Source organism: Bemisia tabaci, chromosome 5 (assembly GCF_918797505.1).
Source record: "Bemisia tabaci chromosome 5, PGI_BMITA_v3".
Lineage (NCBI taxonomy): Eukaryota > Metazoa > Arthropoda > Insecta > Hemiptera > Aleyrodidae > Bemisia > Bemisia tabaci.
In genome coordinates this window covers 20,439,495-20,457,026 of record NC_092797.1, presented here as the reverse complement: position 1 = coordinate 20,457,026, position 17,532 = coordinate 20,439,495, and the positions used below count along the sequence as shown (strand labels likewise).

Sequence of the window (17,532 nt, the reverse complement as noted above, 5' to 3'; positions counted from 1 at the left end):
ACATAATCAGTTAGTGAAACTTAAATTTTATCAAGGATTTTATAAGCTACCCTGAAAGCTTCTGCTAACAACCAGAAATAGCTTTTCGAAATATTTTTAAAGCTTGCTAACTTGCAAAGAAAAATTAACACTTTGAGGAAATTATATCAATGAAACATACTGAAACTGGTGTGGTGTCCATTTACAACCAATTAGGCTTTGGTTTGTTTGGCAAGAGCGGGGTACGAGTTTATAAACTCAAAAAATGCTCATGTTTCAATCAGTAACTGTAAGTGCGTTTCCCATGGTCTGAGAGAAATTTGGCGAGAAAACATTTTTTAGTCGTGATGCGAAGTTACTGAACTTTTCCTCTTGTTAAATCTTCTTATTCTCTCACAAGAGTGACTTTTCCAGCTCCAATTATGGTGTAGGGTAATTTAATTTTAGTATTTGAATTTTTTCCGAGACACGATTATTTATAAACACTGAAACATTGCTTAGCAGAAATTTAGATTTTTGAAGCAGTCAGGAGTTGATAGGTTAAACTTCCGTTTCTCTGATAGAGTACAAATTGTTCATAAATTTATGGCAATATGTGCATCATAAGAGAACCGGAAAATCTTACACCATGAGGGATTCAGTAAGAAGAGAGAAGGTGCAATCAAAAGCTTTATTAAGTATTTTAATTTAATTACAGAACATCAAGTAATGCTAATGCATTTCCAAAAATACAGAATAAGAGTGTAAAAAATGTTATGTATTAATCAAAATAATAAAAAAAAAATGATTTAAACAATTCAAAGGGCAACCGACTTAGTTCAACAAAAGAAAAGAGGCAATCTTGCCCCAAGATACTTGAATGGTTGCAAAATTTTAAAGCAGGTTCACAAGTTGATGATCAAATACCTTTTCAAGTTTTCGAAATCATAATTTATGAATTTAAAAAAATGGAATAAAGAGTCACAATACACAAAAAAGTATAATCACAGAATTGGACAAAAAAACTGATAATCAATCAATGATTCCAATATATATATAAAGAAGCATTCTTTACTTGATCTGAGCTTTGATTACAATTTTACGAAATACAGCAGATGGAATGTTGCAAAGATATTGCAAACCTGTGTACAGAGGAGTGAAGGATTTGAAAATATAGAATTGGAAAAAAAATATGTTAAATTGAGTGGGTATATAAATAATAATCATATTTATGTATAAATAATATTCTTATAATTTAAGTATCCTATAAAAAATTAAGTTTAAACATGAATAAAAATGATTGCAGACTGCGCAGGTTTCTGAGGTCTCTCCTGCTTAAATATTCGAAAAAGCCCCTTCTAAATATTCCCTGCTTTTAGTGAGGCCTACGATGATTAGAAGGAGAGATTGTTGAGGAAATAGGATTATTATATTCTCATTCCTTAAGATTCCTCCATAAGATGTTGCAACTGTTATTGAAAAACACTTGGGGAAATTAGAATTTAACATAAAGCAAGTGCTGGAGAGCAGTTGCCAATAAAAAGCCTGAATACATTGCAAACTGGGAGCATCGGCGGGCTTGAATTTAGGATTGAATAATTTTAACTGAGTACATTACTGATTAAACACATGGTGACTTAGAAGAGATTCATGCATTTATTAAAATCTTTTGAAAGAATGTATAGGAAGCACAGTTTACACAGCGATTGTTCAGAACTGCTTCAAGTCCTACGGATAAAAAAAGGAGGGAAAAGATGGCTATTTGCGAAATATAAATCAACCAATGAGAGAAAATAGATTGTTTTCTTTGTCTCTCTACCTCCTGATAACTGAGTTCATTTTGCAACAGAGAGTGTAATACAACAGATTCATGAGAGAGTAAAATTACAATACATTTTGAACCGATTAGAATTTTCCTCGACCTCTTTTGTTACCTCTAAAGTTGCCGCCTGTGCCTCCTCTTGGCTTGTTTCCCCTGACATTACTTCCGCCTCTCGTGTTCCGTGCGGCACCAAAAGAGCTGTTCATACTAGAGTTGAATCCTGCACTCCTTCTGGCTTCTCCATTGAATGGACTGGATGAGAAACTAGAAGTCTTAGACCAAGGACTGCCTCCGAAAGAGTCTCCGAAGGAATTCTTCGTGCTTGGGGCTGTATCCCAGACTTTCATGGCTGAAGAACTGGCATTTCTAGAGAAACCAAAGTCACTGGGAGTGGAGCTGCCCCAGCTCCTTGCCGCAGCTCGCTCTGGGTAGAATCCTGAGGATGAACTTCCAAAACCAGAACTGTTTTGAGCGTAATCAGAGCTCCATGGGCTTGGAGCCGGGTCTCTGAATCGATCACTAGAGGCTGAACTTGAGTTCCATTTACTGCCTCCCGCTTCTCTGTCCCAACCCCTTGGGTTTGGTGGACTGCTCCAGGAATCACCCCTGCTCAATTCCAGTTGGCGTCTTTCAGCAGGACTTTCCCAATCCATGTATTTGTCAGCAGGTTTGTTCATGCCTTGAGCTAACCCCATTTGATAGGCACTCCTTTCTAGCCCCTTGACAAGGCCTTCTTCATATGCTCTTCTTTCAATATCTCTGATAGAATCCAAATACATAGCACTATTCATCGCGGGTCTTTCAAAGTTGGCACGAGGTGGGCCTGGGTTAGGAGCTCTAGGTGGAACAGGATATGGGGCACTATTGAAGGGGGGACCTCCACGCATTGCCATGCTGCCTCTTGGCATGCCAACCATTCCTCGCATTCCCCTCATTCCGCGTACTCCTCTAATTCCACCAACTCCCCTAAGGCTGTTTCTGTTAGGAATAAACTTCTTCTCGGGCGAAGCAACCTTCTTCTTTTGCTGCTGCTGATTTGGTTTCTTTGCAGCCACTTTTGTTGTTTCAGTTGCAGGGGTGCTCTTAGGTTCCTCAATGCTTTTAAACTGATCTTTTGGCTGGCGATCACACTGTATCACCAATTCAGAGCGAAGCGAGTGAGGAGTCATATCAACAGGTACCACTTTCACGGGCAGGAAAGGATCAGTATCAAATGCTTTGTTCTTTGGTTTGGGCTCCGTAATGACCGAACTTAGATCCAAAAGATTTCTGAATGGTAATTTGTGGTTCGAGCAAACGTACACGAATCGCTTGCAGAAAGCGAAGTTTCGCAGGGCATGTACAATTCGAGCATCTGAAACAAGAAATGTTTGAGTTAGAGAAAAACGAGATATCAAAAACAATTTTGGACATCACAGTGCTCATACACACGAGTCTTCCTGGCTAAAATCACTGGAATTTTCCATTGCAGCAACAATTTCAATTCATCTGATTGCCTTTCTTCTAATTTTAGGTCTAGCTCACCACAACTTGCCAAATATTTTATTCGAGAATGAGGTACAGGCGAGGGAATAGATTCGGAAAACTATCCCTGCAAATAAGTAATAAAAACAGAAAGTGTCTTCCCATTCTTTCCCATGAAAAGAGAAACAAAGAAGTAAGATGAAACCAAGTTCAAAAAATTTGCCAAAGTTCTCCTCTATAGGTTAAGAAAATTGGTGACAACTTTAACTAATTTTCTTACACTCAATTCTTTCTAGACATTGAAACTTGCATAAAAGCACTGCAGCCTCACCTGAAACTCTGTTAGAAAGGTGCACATTGGTATTGATAGTATTATCCTTTCCTTTTTGCACTTAAGTACCACATTTATTCAATAGATCATACTGTCATCCCTCAAGATAGATTCTAACACAAAAACATTTCTTGACTTCAATACTATTAGAGATTCAAATTGACCCAAGGCGGAAACTTTCAGGACTCTCTCACTCAAGTAGAAAATAATTAGAAGCAAAATTTCCTTTCTTCATGTTCACTACCTCTTCCGTTTTGGACAAGATGATTCATAGTGTGAAATTCGAAGGGCATTCGTAGAGTAAGTATGTTCTTATAATACCTCCAAAACTGATAAAGAGAAATAAAATCGGTAGATGATGTCTCATTTGCTATGCTTTTAGCTTTCTGAAAGGCTCTAGCTTTTTACATTTGGTAAATTGGTTTGTGAGTGACGTCATTTTTTCCGCGCCCGATGTGTGTCCAAAATGTTAGCGCGCCGCAGAGCTTGCTAAACAGGCACACTTTCTCATCTTATGAGGGATGCCCAGAAAATATTGCTCTGCTTGATTTTTTGAAAGAGGAAAAACAATTGATGCAGCAAGATATTGTGAAGTTTATTAAAAGCTTACACCAGCGATAGGTTCACAATATCCTGGCTTTTTCTTTAGGCAAGTTGTGTTCCTCCGAGACAATGCCTCATGGGGCGCATGTAGCTCAAGACTCTTAAACCCTATTCAAATGTAATATTGTTTTTCATCCACCGTACATTAAGACCTACCATCTTTTCCTGGAGTTAGAGAGGGGCTTGAGTGGCCAAATTCCAAGAAATATTTTAAGAATATAATCCACAAACTGCCGCCATGGTACAAAAAATGAGTTCAATACAGTAGAGATTGCGTCTAAAAGAAAGATAAGACGGTTCAAAACCTGAAACTTTTCAATATTGAACAAGTTAAGGTGAGAAAATGAGCTTGTCTCAACAGCTCTGCAGTGCACCAATATTTTAGACAATAGGTGGACGCAGAGAAAATAACCTCACTGGACGACCAAATTAAAAAACAATCTTATTTTGAAAGCTAAAGTTCATTTATCTTCATTAGTTTTGGAGCTAATATAAATAGATACTTACTTTGCAAGAGCCTTTACTAGCAATATCCTTCAGAATTAGAACAGGATAAAAGAAAATACTTACGAATGCCGCTTCGAGGAGGATCCAGGACAACCACAACTTCTTTATCTTGTAGGTTACTTAAAATCTTTTCAATTTCATCTTCAATTTTCCCAGCAATGAATTCACAATTTTTTATTCCATTCAGTTCAGCATTCTTCTTGGCATCTTCTAAGTTGGACTCCAAAACTTCAACGCCAATGACATGCTTGCATTTCTGAGGGGAAAATATGAAATGATGGTGGTAAAATATATATGCCATACCATTAAACAGGTAAAAAAGACAGGACCTACTCTGTATTGGAGTTGGCCAATAATGAAAATGGAATATAAAATCAATAAATAAAAATATAACAAACTACAGACAGATAATATTACTACCCTAATCATCAAAACCCTATGAAAAGGTCATAATGGCAGACCGTGTAAATGAATATTCTCAAACTAACAATATGCTTTCAACATGATACCATTCAAATAGTTCCATAATCAAGAGATAGATAAGAGGGCTTAATTTATGAACAAATAATTTCTCACTACCTTGTAATTTAGGTTCTCAAAGACTTTTTACTCATCTTTTCTTCAATCGTATTTCGTAAACTAGAAATAAGTAGGCTTCGTTATTGAAAGATGCTATCTTTCATTTTTCTCTTTATTTTGAATGATGTTCATGACTTGGTGATCGTACCTTTGCAAGAGTCAAGGATAAGCTGCCAGAGCCACAGAATAAATCCAGCAAGGTTGTTTCGCTGGTTAGGTCAGCAAGTTCTTCAACAACAGAGCACAAAACCTCCGTACCGGAACTATTTTGTCGGAAGAAAGTCGATGGGGATATCGCAATTTCTAAATCTCCAAGTTTCTCTTTAATTTGGGTTTCACCCCACAAGTGATGAAGATCATGATCACTCTTGGACCTAAAATCACAAAAACAAATATACATTTTAAGGCAATTTTCTTTCAGGCTAAAATTTAAAGCAAATTGCTTGCTTTGCCTTGTAGGACAATATCATAACCATAGAAAATAACTTTATTTAAATTCTTAATTCTCACAAGCATTATCTGCAGGTTCCTGGTCAAACTAAAAGTTTTCCCTCCCGTCCGCAGAGAATGCCCCATTCGCAATTTACGCTGGAATTTGTGGTACTACTGATTCAAACCTGATAATAAGCGGTCAAATCGTTAAAAAGCTTACATCCTCTTTCATCCGATTTCAGGACGACTAAGCTGTTTTCAACAAGAAAGAAATGTTTAATTGAGACACATTGGGTTAACTGTTTTTGCATCCATTTGCCAAAATTTTTCAATGGCTTCGCAACATTTGAATAGTGCTGTTACAGACAATGGATTGGACTTAAAGTCTTTTTGGACTTGAGCTGGGATATCTTAATGGATGCCTAATAGACTAATAAATTTAAAAATAATTGGATCATTCAGGCACACTGGATCTAATTCAACTATGACACAAACGAATCAATCTTCAAAAAGGAAACAGCCATGATTAAGTCAATGAGAACATCCAAATTGAAACCAGTAAGAAGATGTAAATTAAAAGTAATGAGTGATAAATCTTAAGTGCTCATATAGAACTAAATGAAAACAGGGGCACACTGATGAAGATTCTTTGAAATGTTCAAAAGTACATGGCAACACAAGCTAGCAGTCATCCCTTACCGTCCTCTTTCAGTTTCCAAATAAATTGACTTCAGTTTGCAGAAGTTCACGTTCTTGAATAATCCAGTCACATCCTGTTTCATTTGCTCAAGGAGAACAGGGTCAAAAGGCTTGGCTGGTTCTGCAGGTTCTTGCTTCGCAACAGGTTTTCCTCTCGTTTTTGTGGTTTTAGGAATGTTTGTCGCACCTGCGATGACCATATACTCATCGAGAGAATTCTTTCGAACAGTAAAGCATAACCAATGCTGATGATTATCCTTGTTGATGTACCCATCAAATATCTGATCAGGGAAAAAAATTTAACTGAGTTAGATTAAAGCTGTAAAAACCATCACCCGGATTGAATAGTGGAAGTTGTATTAATGACGTTGACTTGTGATAGTGCAAAGGCAACTATAGAGAGTAACTAGTGAATAGTATTCTACTAATATTTTGAAACATAGGGTATTATTTTAGCCTTCGTTGAAAGCTGGAGCAGTGCAATAATGAAGTGACCTGCTGAATCAGCTAGTTAGGGATAATACGAAATAGCAAGGATGCTTATTGTAAAATTTTTGAATTCTGTCATTAAGGCTTGCTTATATCAAGTCGACTGAGTGTTGTTCTGCTGTGAATCGGGGAAGAATTTTAAAATTGGTTTTAATTTTAAAAAAATAATATTCTGGCTTTTGCAATGCTGCACTCAAAGAAACTCACTAATTTTTCTCAGATTTTCGACATTACCTTGGCAAAAATAAATAAATAAGAAAAACACCAAATTAAAGTACAATTTTTATGGATCAAAGAAAACTTTTTCAAATTATATAACTTTATTCTCTTAGAAACAGAACATTTAAAAATGGTCCTGATTTGGAAAAATGGTAAATACGTTTCATTTAATAATTTCCATTTGGGTAAACTTTCTATACAGATGCACCTAATTTTTAAACACTTGACAGATTTCAGTAATGCTATTCACCCTTCTAAAGTCGTAAAATTTCTGTTTGTCGATTAAACATCGTGTTCAAGCTCAACCTGGCAAGTATTGAAATTAGATGTGGCCAATCTGCTGGGTTAATCATTTCAATTTGGGTTCACACCAAGAAATCTAAAAAGTTTCAATTACTAAATTTTGCCTCTGATGTGCCATCAAAATTACGTATAGAATAAAAGCCTCAAAGAAATGAGTTGTACAAAATACGATTTTAGACTTGATACTACATATGTCACAAAGAAACGAGTCAAAGAAAAAATAAAATGAAATGAGTATTAGGATGCAAAAGGTGGCTTAAACCATTAGGTGTAATATTTTTTACTCTCCCTCCTTCTATTTTTTTTCTCTAAAATCCTGCGTGAACAAAAAAAGAAAGAAAAAAGAGAAGTCTAGGTTCAGTTCACAAGCGAGACTGTGTTAAATCTTTTTCTTGTTCTTGGGCAGGAAGACTAACAGTAAGCAGTCCTGTGGGGGGAATCGAAGAGCATCCTCATATTGAGAGGACTACACATTGGGAGAAAATACCTCCGAAGGCTGGTTCTTCCCTGGTTTAGAAATTGAAGTTGATTGAGGTTTAATGAAAATACCATATTCTGTCTAAGCATGTTACTGCAGTTTGACCATGGAAAACAAATCGTCGAAATTAAAACTTGGTCTACTTCAAGGAAACTTCTAAAAATGTATTGAAACGTGAATATGAAAATAAATAAATTCAAGAAATCTATAGCTTCATAACAACTAGAAAATAATACTAGAAATTTATGGGCTGAAAGCTTTTCAAACCTCCTTGAGACTTACTAAAAACATTGTAGGCATGCAAAAAAGGAAATGAAAAAAAGAGCTGAAAACTGATTGGGGCATTAATAAGACAGTTCTGTTAAAAAATGAGCATTGGTTATCCCATTGGTGCACTAAAATCAGAGCATCTAAGACATATGTTCCTTCCTCGTGAGTCATAAAAGGGTTCATTTAGGGTCTCAGATTGATGAGGTTGAAATAAAAAGAGCTTGAACATTACAACAGTTACTCAGGAAAAGCTTGCAACTGTTAACGGCAAAAAAGAATAATCATGTTAAGTTTTAACAACATTGATGGATGGGCTTAAAAATAGATCAAGTAAGTAATCCAGGTGTAAATAGAAAATCATGATTAAAATGATCTGCTTTCAATATTCATCGTATGTACTGTTCAAACTAATGTCAGATGCCTAGTTTACAGGAAAGTTTAAAAATATAAACAGTTACTGCTGGCCGATAAATACGCTAAAGCGCACTTTACTACCAGTAACTGAGCTTCACTTGACTTTTTCCAAAGCACCGATAGAGATCCCGATCAAAACTCGTCTCATGCTGCTCTGAAACCTTTGAGTCATGTCTTGTGCTCTTTTGAGTGCTGACGTGGCTAATCAAAATAAAGGGAAAATGTACTACTTTGTACAATTCCCTTTATTTCCTCAGGTGTAAAGCTTTGTCTGACACTTCTGACCTGTGTACACCTCAGAAATGATACAGAGGAGAGGGGAGGGAAGAGATAAAAACTGATAGCAATAATAAATATTAGAGGGCTCCATGAGCCACAAATTTGTGATACCTTGGCGAGCTGAATCATGGGCTTCGGTAAATTGCGTAATTCATCGATAGGGCCGACCTGAAGAGTACCGTCCTCTGCATCCTTCACTCTCACACCGACGCCATACGTCTCTAAGTGTGGTTTATAGCCTGAACAGAGCAAGGACCTGATTCTGTTTTAAATGATCACAATGATCCACAGGTAACAGAAAGTACTTCTGCGTAACACAGCAGAAGAGCATTCTGCTTTTGCTAAATTTCCGTTGGATATCATACGTCCAGGACAGTGAAGAAGACAATATAAATGAGACATAAAAGGTTAACTTAAGAGACTATTCCGATTTTTTTCTATACCTCAAATCAATGATTCCAAGTGAGATGTCCTCTCATCCAACACAGAGTTTGAGGGACAATCTCGAAAATTCTCAAAAATCTCAAAAATTCATCCACAGCCAAAAATTCCCAAAGGAATAACATGGCAGAGGAGAATTCATGAACAAAATTCATTGAAAGCATGAATATACATGTCCATTAAATAATGCAACAATTATACCGTAATTCCAAACTGCTACAATACCTTTCCAAATTCAACTGGGTAATTATCTTCATCATGCAGGACTTATCGAATGTATCAAAGTACTTGCACAGCACATAAATACATTATTATTGTGCTTAATTTCATGATTTGTGTCAAATTACTCCAAAAAAGAGTAAATGACGGTTTGAACTTCAGGCTACACTAATGAGGTGCTTGTTTTAGTGAGAGAACAATGAATTTGACATATTATAATAACAACAGTAGAACATAATTGAAGAGCCTGTAAGTTATAACCATTCACACACAAAAATTGAAGTCAGATCAGTACTCATCAAAGATCCATATGACAAGGTAGCTGATAAGTATAGAGCTCCAATTAACAGGCATAATTTAAATCCAAACATACCAACACGTATAATCAGTACCTAATTTTGACGGTCTGATCGTGAGAAAGTAAAATGACAGATTTAACCCATTCGCGTACATAAACAGGTTGACTCACGCAGTTGCTAGGCAATTATTTGCATACATCGCATACATGGTGTGCACTTGCTTTTCCTAACCCGGGGCGACTGTGAAGAGACGAGGTAACTTGCACAGTTCCTAGGCTATTGTTTTGCTTGGGTGTGACCGTTGGTCTAATAGGTAAGACCATTAATATTGTTCTGAATATCATTCAAGGATATCCTGTTGCCCTCCTAGTTGCTCATACGGGTAGGCGCAGTGGGCAAAAAAATGCTAGTATGCAAATGGGTTAAGAAAAAAGCACTTCAAGAGATTTCTGTGCATCAGACATGCAGGCATACTGAGTACCAGATTTTCTGATGGTCCTTTTAAATTTTAGGCTGTACAGCACTTGACAAATCTAGGAACTAAGAAATAACTTGAGTGAATAAAAAAGTTTTATCTACGAGGTGTGTAGGCTGTAGAAGAGGATTTAGCACGAGGGAAATTCAATTGTGTAGAGTACTTCTTCTCTTTTTTTCTTATTGTCAAATTATAAACATTTTGACTACCACTTAAAAGTTTTAAATCATGAGATTGACAGCTGTGTTTGGCTTGGGCTTGAGACCCTTTGAGCCGAAGTCATTTGCCAAAACTGCAAACGACCAGTTTAATCACTACTTCCTCAAGATGCGGCAGAAATATAACTATCAAGAAGTTGTACCTGCGGAGCATCTACATCTGCAGAGGTACCACGACCACAAATCTTTCAGTGATAAATATGTTCTTCTTTGAACTTATATTTTGGGATCTTTATGACAGTGTGGAGCAGATATTTTACTTCTCCAATTATTATTTTGAGAATAAATTCTTTGTAAAAATAAACTCTTGAAACACCAAAAACGAGAGAGATATCAGAGCAACTACAGCAATGATTTCAGATCTCAATGTTCCAGGAAAGACAAGTAGTTACAGTGAGGTGGTAGAGGAGAATATCCATGAAAAGATCTGAAAACTCTCTACTTCAGACATATTTTAAGCAGTTAATGAACCTGTAAACTTGCAACTGTGAATAATATGGAACAAGTAATTGAACAGATGTACGCACCGATGACAAAGTCAAATTTATTGCGATATTCATTGATCATTGGGCAGGGTCGTATTTTTTCCAAAGCGAATGGAATATCACTTTCCAATTCTTTGCAGCGCTTATCACACCATTCTTTGGCATGACCTTGTCGCACCATTAGGTCTCGGACTCTTGCTAGGAGGCTGTGAGCTTCCTCGTGCTTCTTACTCAACTGCAAGCAATAAATACATGAATGAAACAAATTATTTATCCTATACTTTAGAGCTGATGCACTCTTATAAGTTCCCATTATTTTGTGACCATTCAAATCTGTAAACAAAATTGCCTGCACAACATATACAATACTTAGAGCACTGGCCGGTTGAAAAGAGTACGGTAATGTTCTCCTGGTTACATCTCAGTTGGATTACATTTTGCGATGAGGAACAACTGTTTAAGGCTCATCCATAAAGACACCTGTGTACACAGGTAACACACATATTTTACTTTTAAAATGAGCGAGAAATAATAATTCCTTGTTGCATAATGAAGTATGGGTAACTGAGAGATATAAATAAAATTTTGAGTTTTCAAAGCTTCTTGAATAATCTGGGTTTTTAAGCGGTGTTATTAAATAATACAATAAAACATAATTACCTGCTCTTCATAGTCAATGCTGTAAAATGGAATTTGAGACATTAAAACTTGCTCCTCAAGGGGAATTTCAATTTTTATTTTCTTGGAAGCACTAGCCTCATCATCATCTTCTTTCTTCAGTTCATCGGTAGTCACCAACTGTGCAAAGAAAAGGGCATCAAATATATAAACTTTACTAGGTGTGATTATTGAATTAATAAAAACATTTAAGATTTTCCAATTCTCGAACTTAAAAATGAAAATTTTTGAGGGGTAAGTGGGATCAGGCTCAGTTTCATGTAAGCCTCCCATTTTGAGGAGGAAAAAATAATTTCTGATCCAGAGAATTTTTCAGGCTTTCTCTGATATTCTGAAGAATTGGAAGGGGGGGGGAGGTCAGGCTAGTCTAATTTGATTCAAAAAGGGGAGAGAGGAGGGGCGCCTAGAGGCTGGCTTCTAGAGAGGGTCAAAAAGTTGGTCAAAATGGCATAGATAATATCACAAAGGCCCCTCCCCCTAGGGAATACATTCCTGGTTGGACTTGATATAGTGAAGAGGACTGATACCAAAGAAATTTCAGGATTATGCGACAACCTCACATCGTGTGGTTGTTTCTGTTCTAGACACCATGCACTAGAGAAAATGAAAAGTGAATATTTGCAAAAATGCACATTACTTACAGTGCTGATTAAAGTTCTACCTTGCCAGGTGAACCTCTTCAGTTTTTCCAGAGCAGCAACTTGTTCTTCTTCTGTTGCGAATGATAAGTAGAGCCATGCATTACCTTTCTTTGAAAACCTTGTGTGAACAACATTCAGCTTCAAATCATCTCTCACTGTCTTCAGAAAGCTTTGCAGCAAAGGGTCCTAGATAACAAAGGCAAACAACAATGAATCATTGATAATTGATTTTAGTAAGAAGGACTGATACCTTTCTTCATGAGCTAATGTACCATAAGGTAACTGTACCAGGAAATTTCAATGTGTTTTTAATTTTGCTTTTTGTTTTGTTTTTAATGTGTTTTTGTTTAATATCTATAATTTCTTCCCCCTCAGTCATCCAAAATTTCAATTTATTAACCTTAAAACACCTTGTGCCAGTCATTGGAACTGGTCAAAAATTGAGTGTACCAGTAATTGGCAACCACTGCCTAACACTGGTGAAGCCTGTGTTTTCATAGTATGAATGTTGGGATTTTTTATTATTTTTTTTCTTAGTCATCCGAAATTTCAATTTAATAACCTCAAAACTCCAAGTTCCGATCATTGGAACAGGTCAAAAATTGAGTGCATCAGCAACTGGCAACCACTGCGAAAGACTGGTGAAGCCAGTACCATACCAATTTCACCATACCAATGCTGGGCATTGTAATTGTCGCCTTAAAAATTAAGATTTCTAGCTTAACTTTAAATAGAATAAGCCAGCATAGAGTGTAGAATCTGCCAATACTTCAACTTTCATGATTCATTCAAAATTAAAACTGCAAACCCCTAATGAAAGAGGTGCTTACCCTTGCGACTTTTGATAAGAAATGGCGGTTCTTTGATGGTGCACGGAGGTGCTTGTGTTTACTAATAAATTTCTCCTTCTCCCACTTTTTTAAAGCCATCAAGGGTGTGTTAACAGCTCCCTTTATTGGTATGATTTGAAACTAAATTATCACCAGTTCATAATATCACCAAAAAAGCTTGTTATTTGGGTTAATAATTGAGAATGCCAATTACTGGTAGTTACCTTAATAGATTATTAAATAATATCTGTTTCGACTAAATCTGGCACAGCACAGGTAACAGGTCATAGCTGCCCATTAATAATACATTGGTGACATAAATTGCCTTTATCAGCTAAGGTTCCTTATCTTGTGATACATTTGTATTTAAATAACACGGTTTCCACTCATCGGGAAAATCTAGCGAGTCAGGGAATTTACAGCAACCTAAAAAAAGTTTGGAAATTCATTGAAAAAGTCTGGGAATTTTGCGAAAACAATAGTTGCGCTGCATGCTCAGTTCGTGTCATTTGAGAGAGCGCAAATAATTTGAAAGTGCCTTTTTCCTTGATCTCTGGGAGTGGAAGTTTTCTCCAAGATTTCGTGAAAGTAAATATGTAATTTAAATAGAGAAAAATCTAATTGGAAAGTTAATGTTTGAATGTCTCGGAATTAGAAAATGAGGAAATTATGGAAACCTTGAAGAGGTAATTTGGATTTCACAGTAAATAGTTTTGGAGCAAGAACAGAGAAAAATCTTTGATAGATCTTGAAAAAGCTTCCTGAGGAGCAGTCAAGACGTATCTTGATATGGTTGCTTGTGGTTATTTTTCCTTGGAAGACAAAAAAAAAAAAAATTAACCTGAATTAGAATAGTTACTTAACCTCCGAAGACCTGAAGATTTCACCGTTTTTATGGTGCTTCAGTCTTGAGTTCATTTTAATTTTTTACATATTTACTTTTCAGACTGTCAAAAATCTCAAATAAAAATTTTTCTCCCTTTTGTAGCATAAAATAGAACATAAGCACTCACATTTGAGTTATTCAATTGTGTCAGTGCAGTGCTCTGGCAACTTAAATTAGAATTTCAAATTGAGAGTTGATTTGCCATCGGGTCTCTGGCACTACTAAAATAAATGGCAAGACGTTTTGCCCCGGAAACTTAAGAAGATAAACAATTGTAAGGGTTATTCCTTGTTTTCTGTCTTCTTTTGAATTATTTTCAAATCCTTTTAAAATAACCCTGGAGATTTTTGCAAAATCTATCTCTTCTCATTTTCACAAGATATTCAAGAATGTCATCTAAGAACTGATGTGTGATTCAGAGTTGCCATAATTTCTTCATCTTCAAATTCCTTGACTTTCCCTGACATTCCAATGAAACTTCCACTTGGATTTTTCCATTATATTTCCACTCACTTTTGATAAACGCACTTTGCAAAATTTCCTGAAATTTCCTATAAACTACCAGACTTTCCCTATTTTTTAGACTGCCGGGAACTCTGATGATTACACTATACCAGAGGTAACTTACATTTATAACATAAAATCTTGGTAATCCACTGACTTTGATTTTATTTCTTCCAGCTGCCAACATTGCTTCCGTCTGTTCCTTCACTTGCGCATTCTTAATCTTGAACTGCTGAGCACGATTCATGTACCGCTTGCTCCTTGTCCTGAAAATAATGACCACTTTTCATTAGTGTCTTGGCTTCTTGTCAATGTTCATACGAGTACTTAGCATCACAAACCTAAAACTTACTATGCACGGTAATTTTTTGTTTTGCTGCAATTTTTTGGTATTATGGTAGGGTACAGTTGTTATGGAGTTATTTTCAATTAATCACCAATTAAATTCAAATTTAAACTTTTCCTAAAATATAAAAGCTCTTGGAAACTTGACGCCTCTCTTTACCGAGTGAAGTTCAGTAATAAAGCTCTTCTCCAGAAACAGGTGTTTCCTCATTAGTAGAGCAAACACACTTGACAATAAAATAATTAAAGGGCGAGTATCACCAATGAAGCAGTTAAGTGACATTTTAAAGATTTTGGAGGAACTTGTTTTAACCCACTGCCTTAAAAAAGCCACTGACTCTGAGCTGTCCAACGACTTGGTACTGATGTTAGGATATTTTAATGATTCCACCATAGATCGCATTCTCATCAATTTATATGAATAGTGTAACTAACCTAAAACTAATTTTATGGGGTAGGTAATTTCTTATCTTGTTGCCGTTCTCAAGCTTAGTATTAGGTAATATACCCTTGAACATGAAAGAACCTTGAATTTTCCTGATTTTTTTCTTGTTTTGAGATTCTGATAGTAATAAATGAACTATGTAAGAGCAATGAAATGCGGTTTTTTCCTCATTTTCTTAAAAACTGATTATGAACACCTAAGTAGAATGTCGAATGTCTTTTTTAGGGTTGAGTTTTATGATAATTTTGAATAGCTCTTGGTCACTGATTTTTGCATGATAAAAGGCTTTTCATGAGTGGATTTGGTTCAAGTTTTAAACTTGCTGCCAACCGCTATTACAACAAAATGAATTTCCCTCACTGCGACACAGCGCCTACGACATTCATTTTTCATGCTGGCAGCATTGACGACCAAACCCAAAATTCTCAACTCACCTCGCGAGGTGGGTCAAAAAGTAGATGGATGCAAACATAGCCGTAATTAACCAAGCAACTGAGTTTAGTTCTTGAGTTCAGCAGAGCGTTTTTCTCCCTTGGTTTGAGACCCTACAAGTCCACTCGCTAAATCCACTCGCAAAAATTCGCTGATGGCCAAGATACTTAATGAACTGATGGGTTAATGATATGGAATCACAAGGAAGCCAATGACACTAAGACCTAACGTTGAAAAAAAGAGATTTCACTTGACACAAGAGAATAAAAAAAAAAAAAAACTTAAGATAAATACTTAAATAAAGGCAGTACAAAACTTTAATAGTGCTTAACAAACCTCCTTTTTATAGCAGATTGTACAGGTGGAGTTGCAGCAGGTGCCTTTGCAGCAGGTGTTTTCGCAGCCATTTGAGCTTTAGTCATGTTTTTCAGCCAAAAAACCCTGTTCTTAATTAAATCAGAGTGTTCACTTCAACTTAGATGCCAATAATCTCAGACTGACCTGTGAAATATAAAGATAAATTACCGCCACATTGAATCAAGGCATTATTCATACTTAACTAGTAAGGAGAACAACTCACTGTAGGTATTCGGATTAAATGCAATGGAAATTACCAATGTAGAGAAAAAATGCATCCAGTAATGGAATGAGATTAGCTGTAGAAAGTAAATGTTCCTGAACTTAATATATGTAGGTCCAGTACTTAGGAATGATCTCATAAAAATCTGAGCTTGGCGCCAATTCTTAGTGGTTGTTCGGTACGTACTTAAAACAGTTAGCTTTCAGATATCCCCAGAAGAAAAGTTGCATAGACCGCAAAGATTTGGGGCATTTCATACTTGTCGGTCACTTGAGCGATACTGATGAGACAGCCAAGAAGTGTAAGTAGCCAGTAGGTAGCTGTAGGCTCTTTCCGGCAAGGTATGGACTTCAAATTATAGCATCCGTACTTAGATGGCAAAGACTTCAGGGCATTAGAATAGACATGGTGAAAATTTCGAAGTGGATCCTCGTTGATTACTTGGGGATCAAAACGAGAAAAATAACGGGTATAAAAGAACTTGAATTGAGAAAGCGTTAGGCAGCTTACCGGTACTTACACTTACAGTGACTTTCGCCGACGAATCTCTTTCCGGTGACCTTAGCTATGGGAGCAGAAACGTCCACGTAGATGAAACGAAAAATCCGTACGTACTTACAGACTTACACGAGGATTCGTCGAAACAATTTACTTTCAAACTTCGAAACACTGCTGGAAATCGAATCGGAACACGGGACGCCGAATGTCAGGCAAACCGCTCGGAATGTGCCTTCGCCTTGCGAATTCAAAATGGCGATTGACCGAGGATACCCAGATGAAGCCAATCGGGGAAAAACCACGTAACTCGATTTGCAACGTTGCTAATTGCCTCTCACAATTTAATTCACACAGGAATGTCAAATCTGTTTTTCCTCCTGTGCGTGTAATGATATTTTTCCCCCGATCATCAAAATTGCTCGTCGAAATTTGTGTTGAAAATGTTTGATATTTCCTTCACAATCCAGAGGGTGGAAAAAGGCAGTTCTCAAACACTGTACGGCATTTACGCTATTTATGAAGATTATCAATCATAAACAACGCCATTTTATCGAGGGCGGAGGAGGAGGTCAAGGTACTCTAGCTTAGGCCGTCATTTGGTTACGTCTCTCGTCTTGGCATAGAGCCCGTGACGTCACTTAAAGTATAATCTCCCGCGACATTTTAAAAGTTCTAATCTCCCGGTTTTCACCGTAATTTTCACACTTAC

At 36.6% G+C, this 17,532-nt stretch overlaps 1 protein-coding gene across 5 annotated transcripts; it reads right to left on the bottom strand.

The window, feature by feature from the left end:
• Positions 1 to 635: 635 nt before the first annotated feature.
• Positions 636 to 17,080, bottom strand: LOC109036619 (tRNA (uracil-5-)-methyltransferase homolog A). 5 transcript variants are annotated; one of them, XM_072300401.1, is made up of 11 exons: positions 16,836 to 17,080; positions 16,082 to 16,246; positions 14,648 to 14,789; positions 12,304 to 12,489; positions 11,645 to 11,782; positions 11,027 to 11,219; positions 8,959 to 9,086; positions 6,396 to 6,676; positions 5,413 to 5,638; positions 4,749 to 4,941; positions 636 to 3,134 (listed from the first exon to the last, which is right to left on the bottom strand). In XM_072300401.1, the coding sequence occupies exons 2-11, from the start codon at positions 16,165 to 16,167 to the stop codon at positions 1,864 to 1,866; spliced, it is 2,844 nt and encodes a 947-aa protein (XP_072156502.1). In that variant the 5' UTR covers positions 16,168 to 16,246; positions 16,836 to 17,080; the 3' UTR covers positions 636 to 1,863. The 5 variants fall into 5 exon arrangements, with proteins under 5 accessions (XP_072156502.1, XP_072156504.1, XP_018906506.2 ...); XM_072300403.1 differs by having other exon boundaries at positions 16,846 to 17,080; XM_019050961.2 differs by having other exon boundaries at positions 16,852 to 17,080.
• Between the last annotated feature and the right edge of the window lie 452 nt (positions 17,081 to 17,532).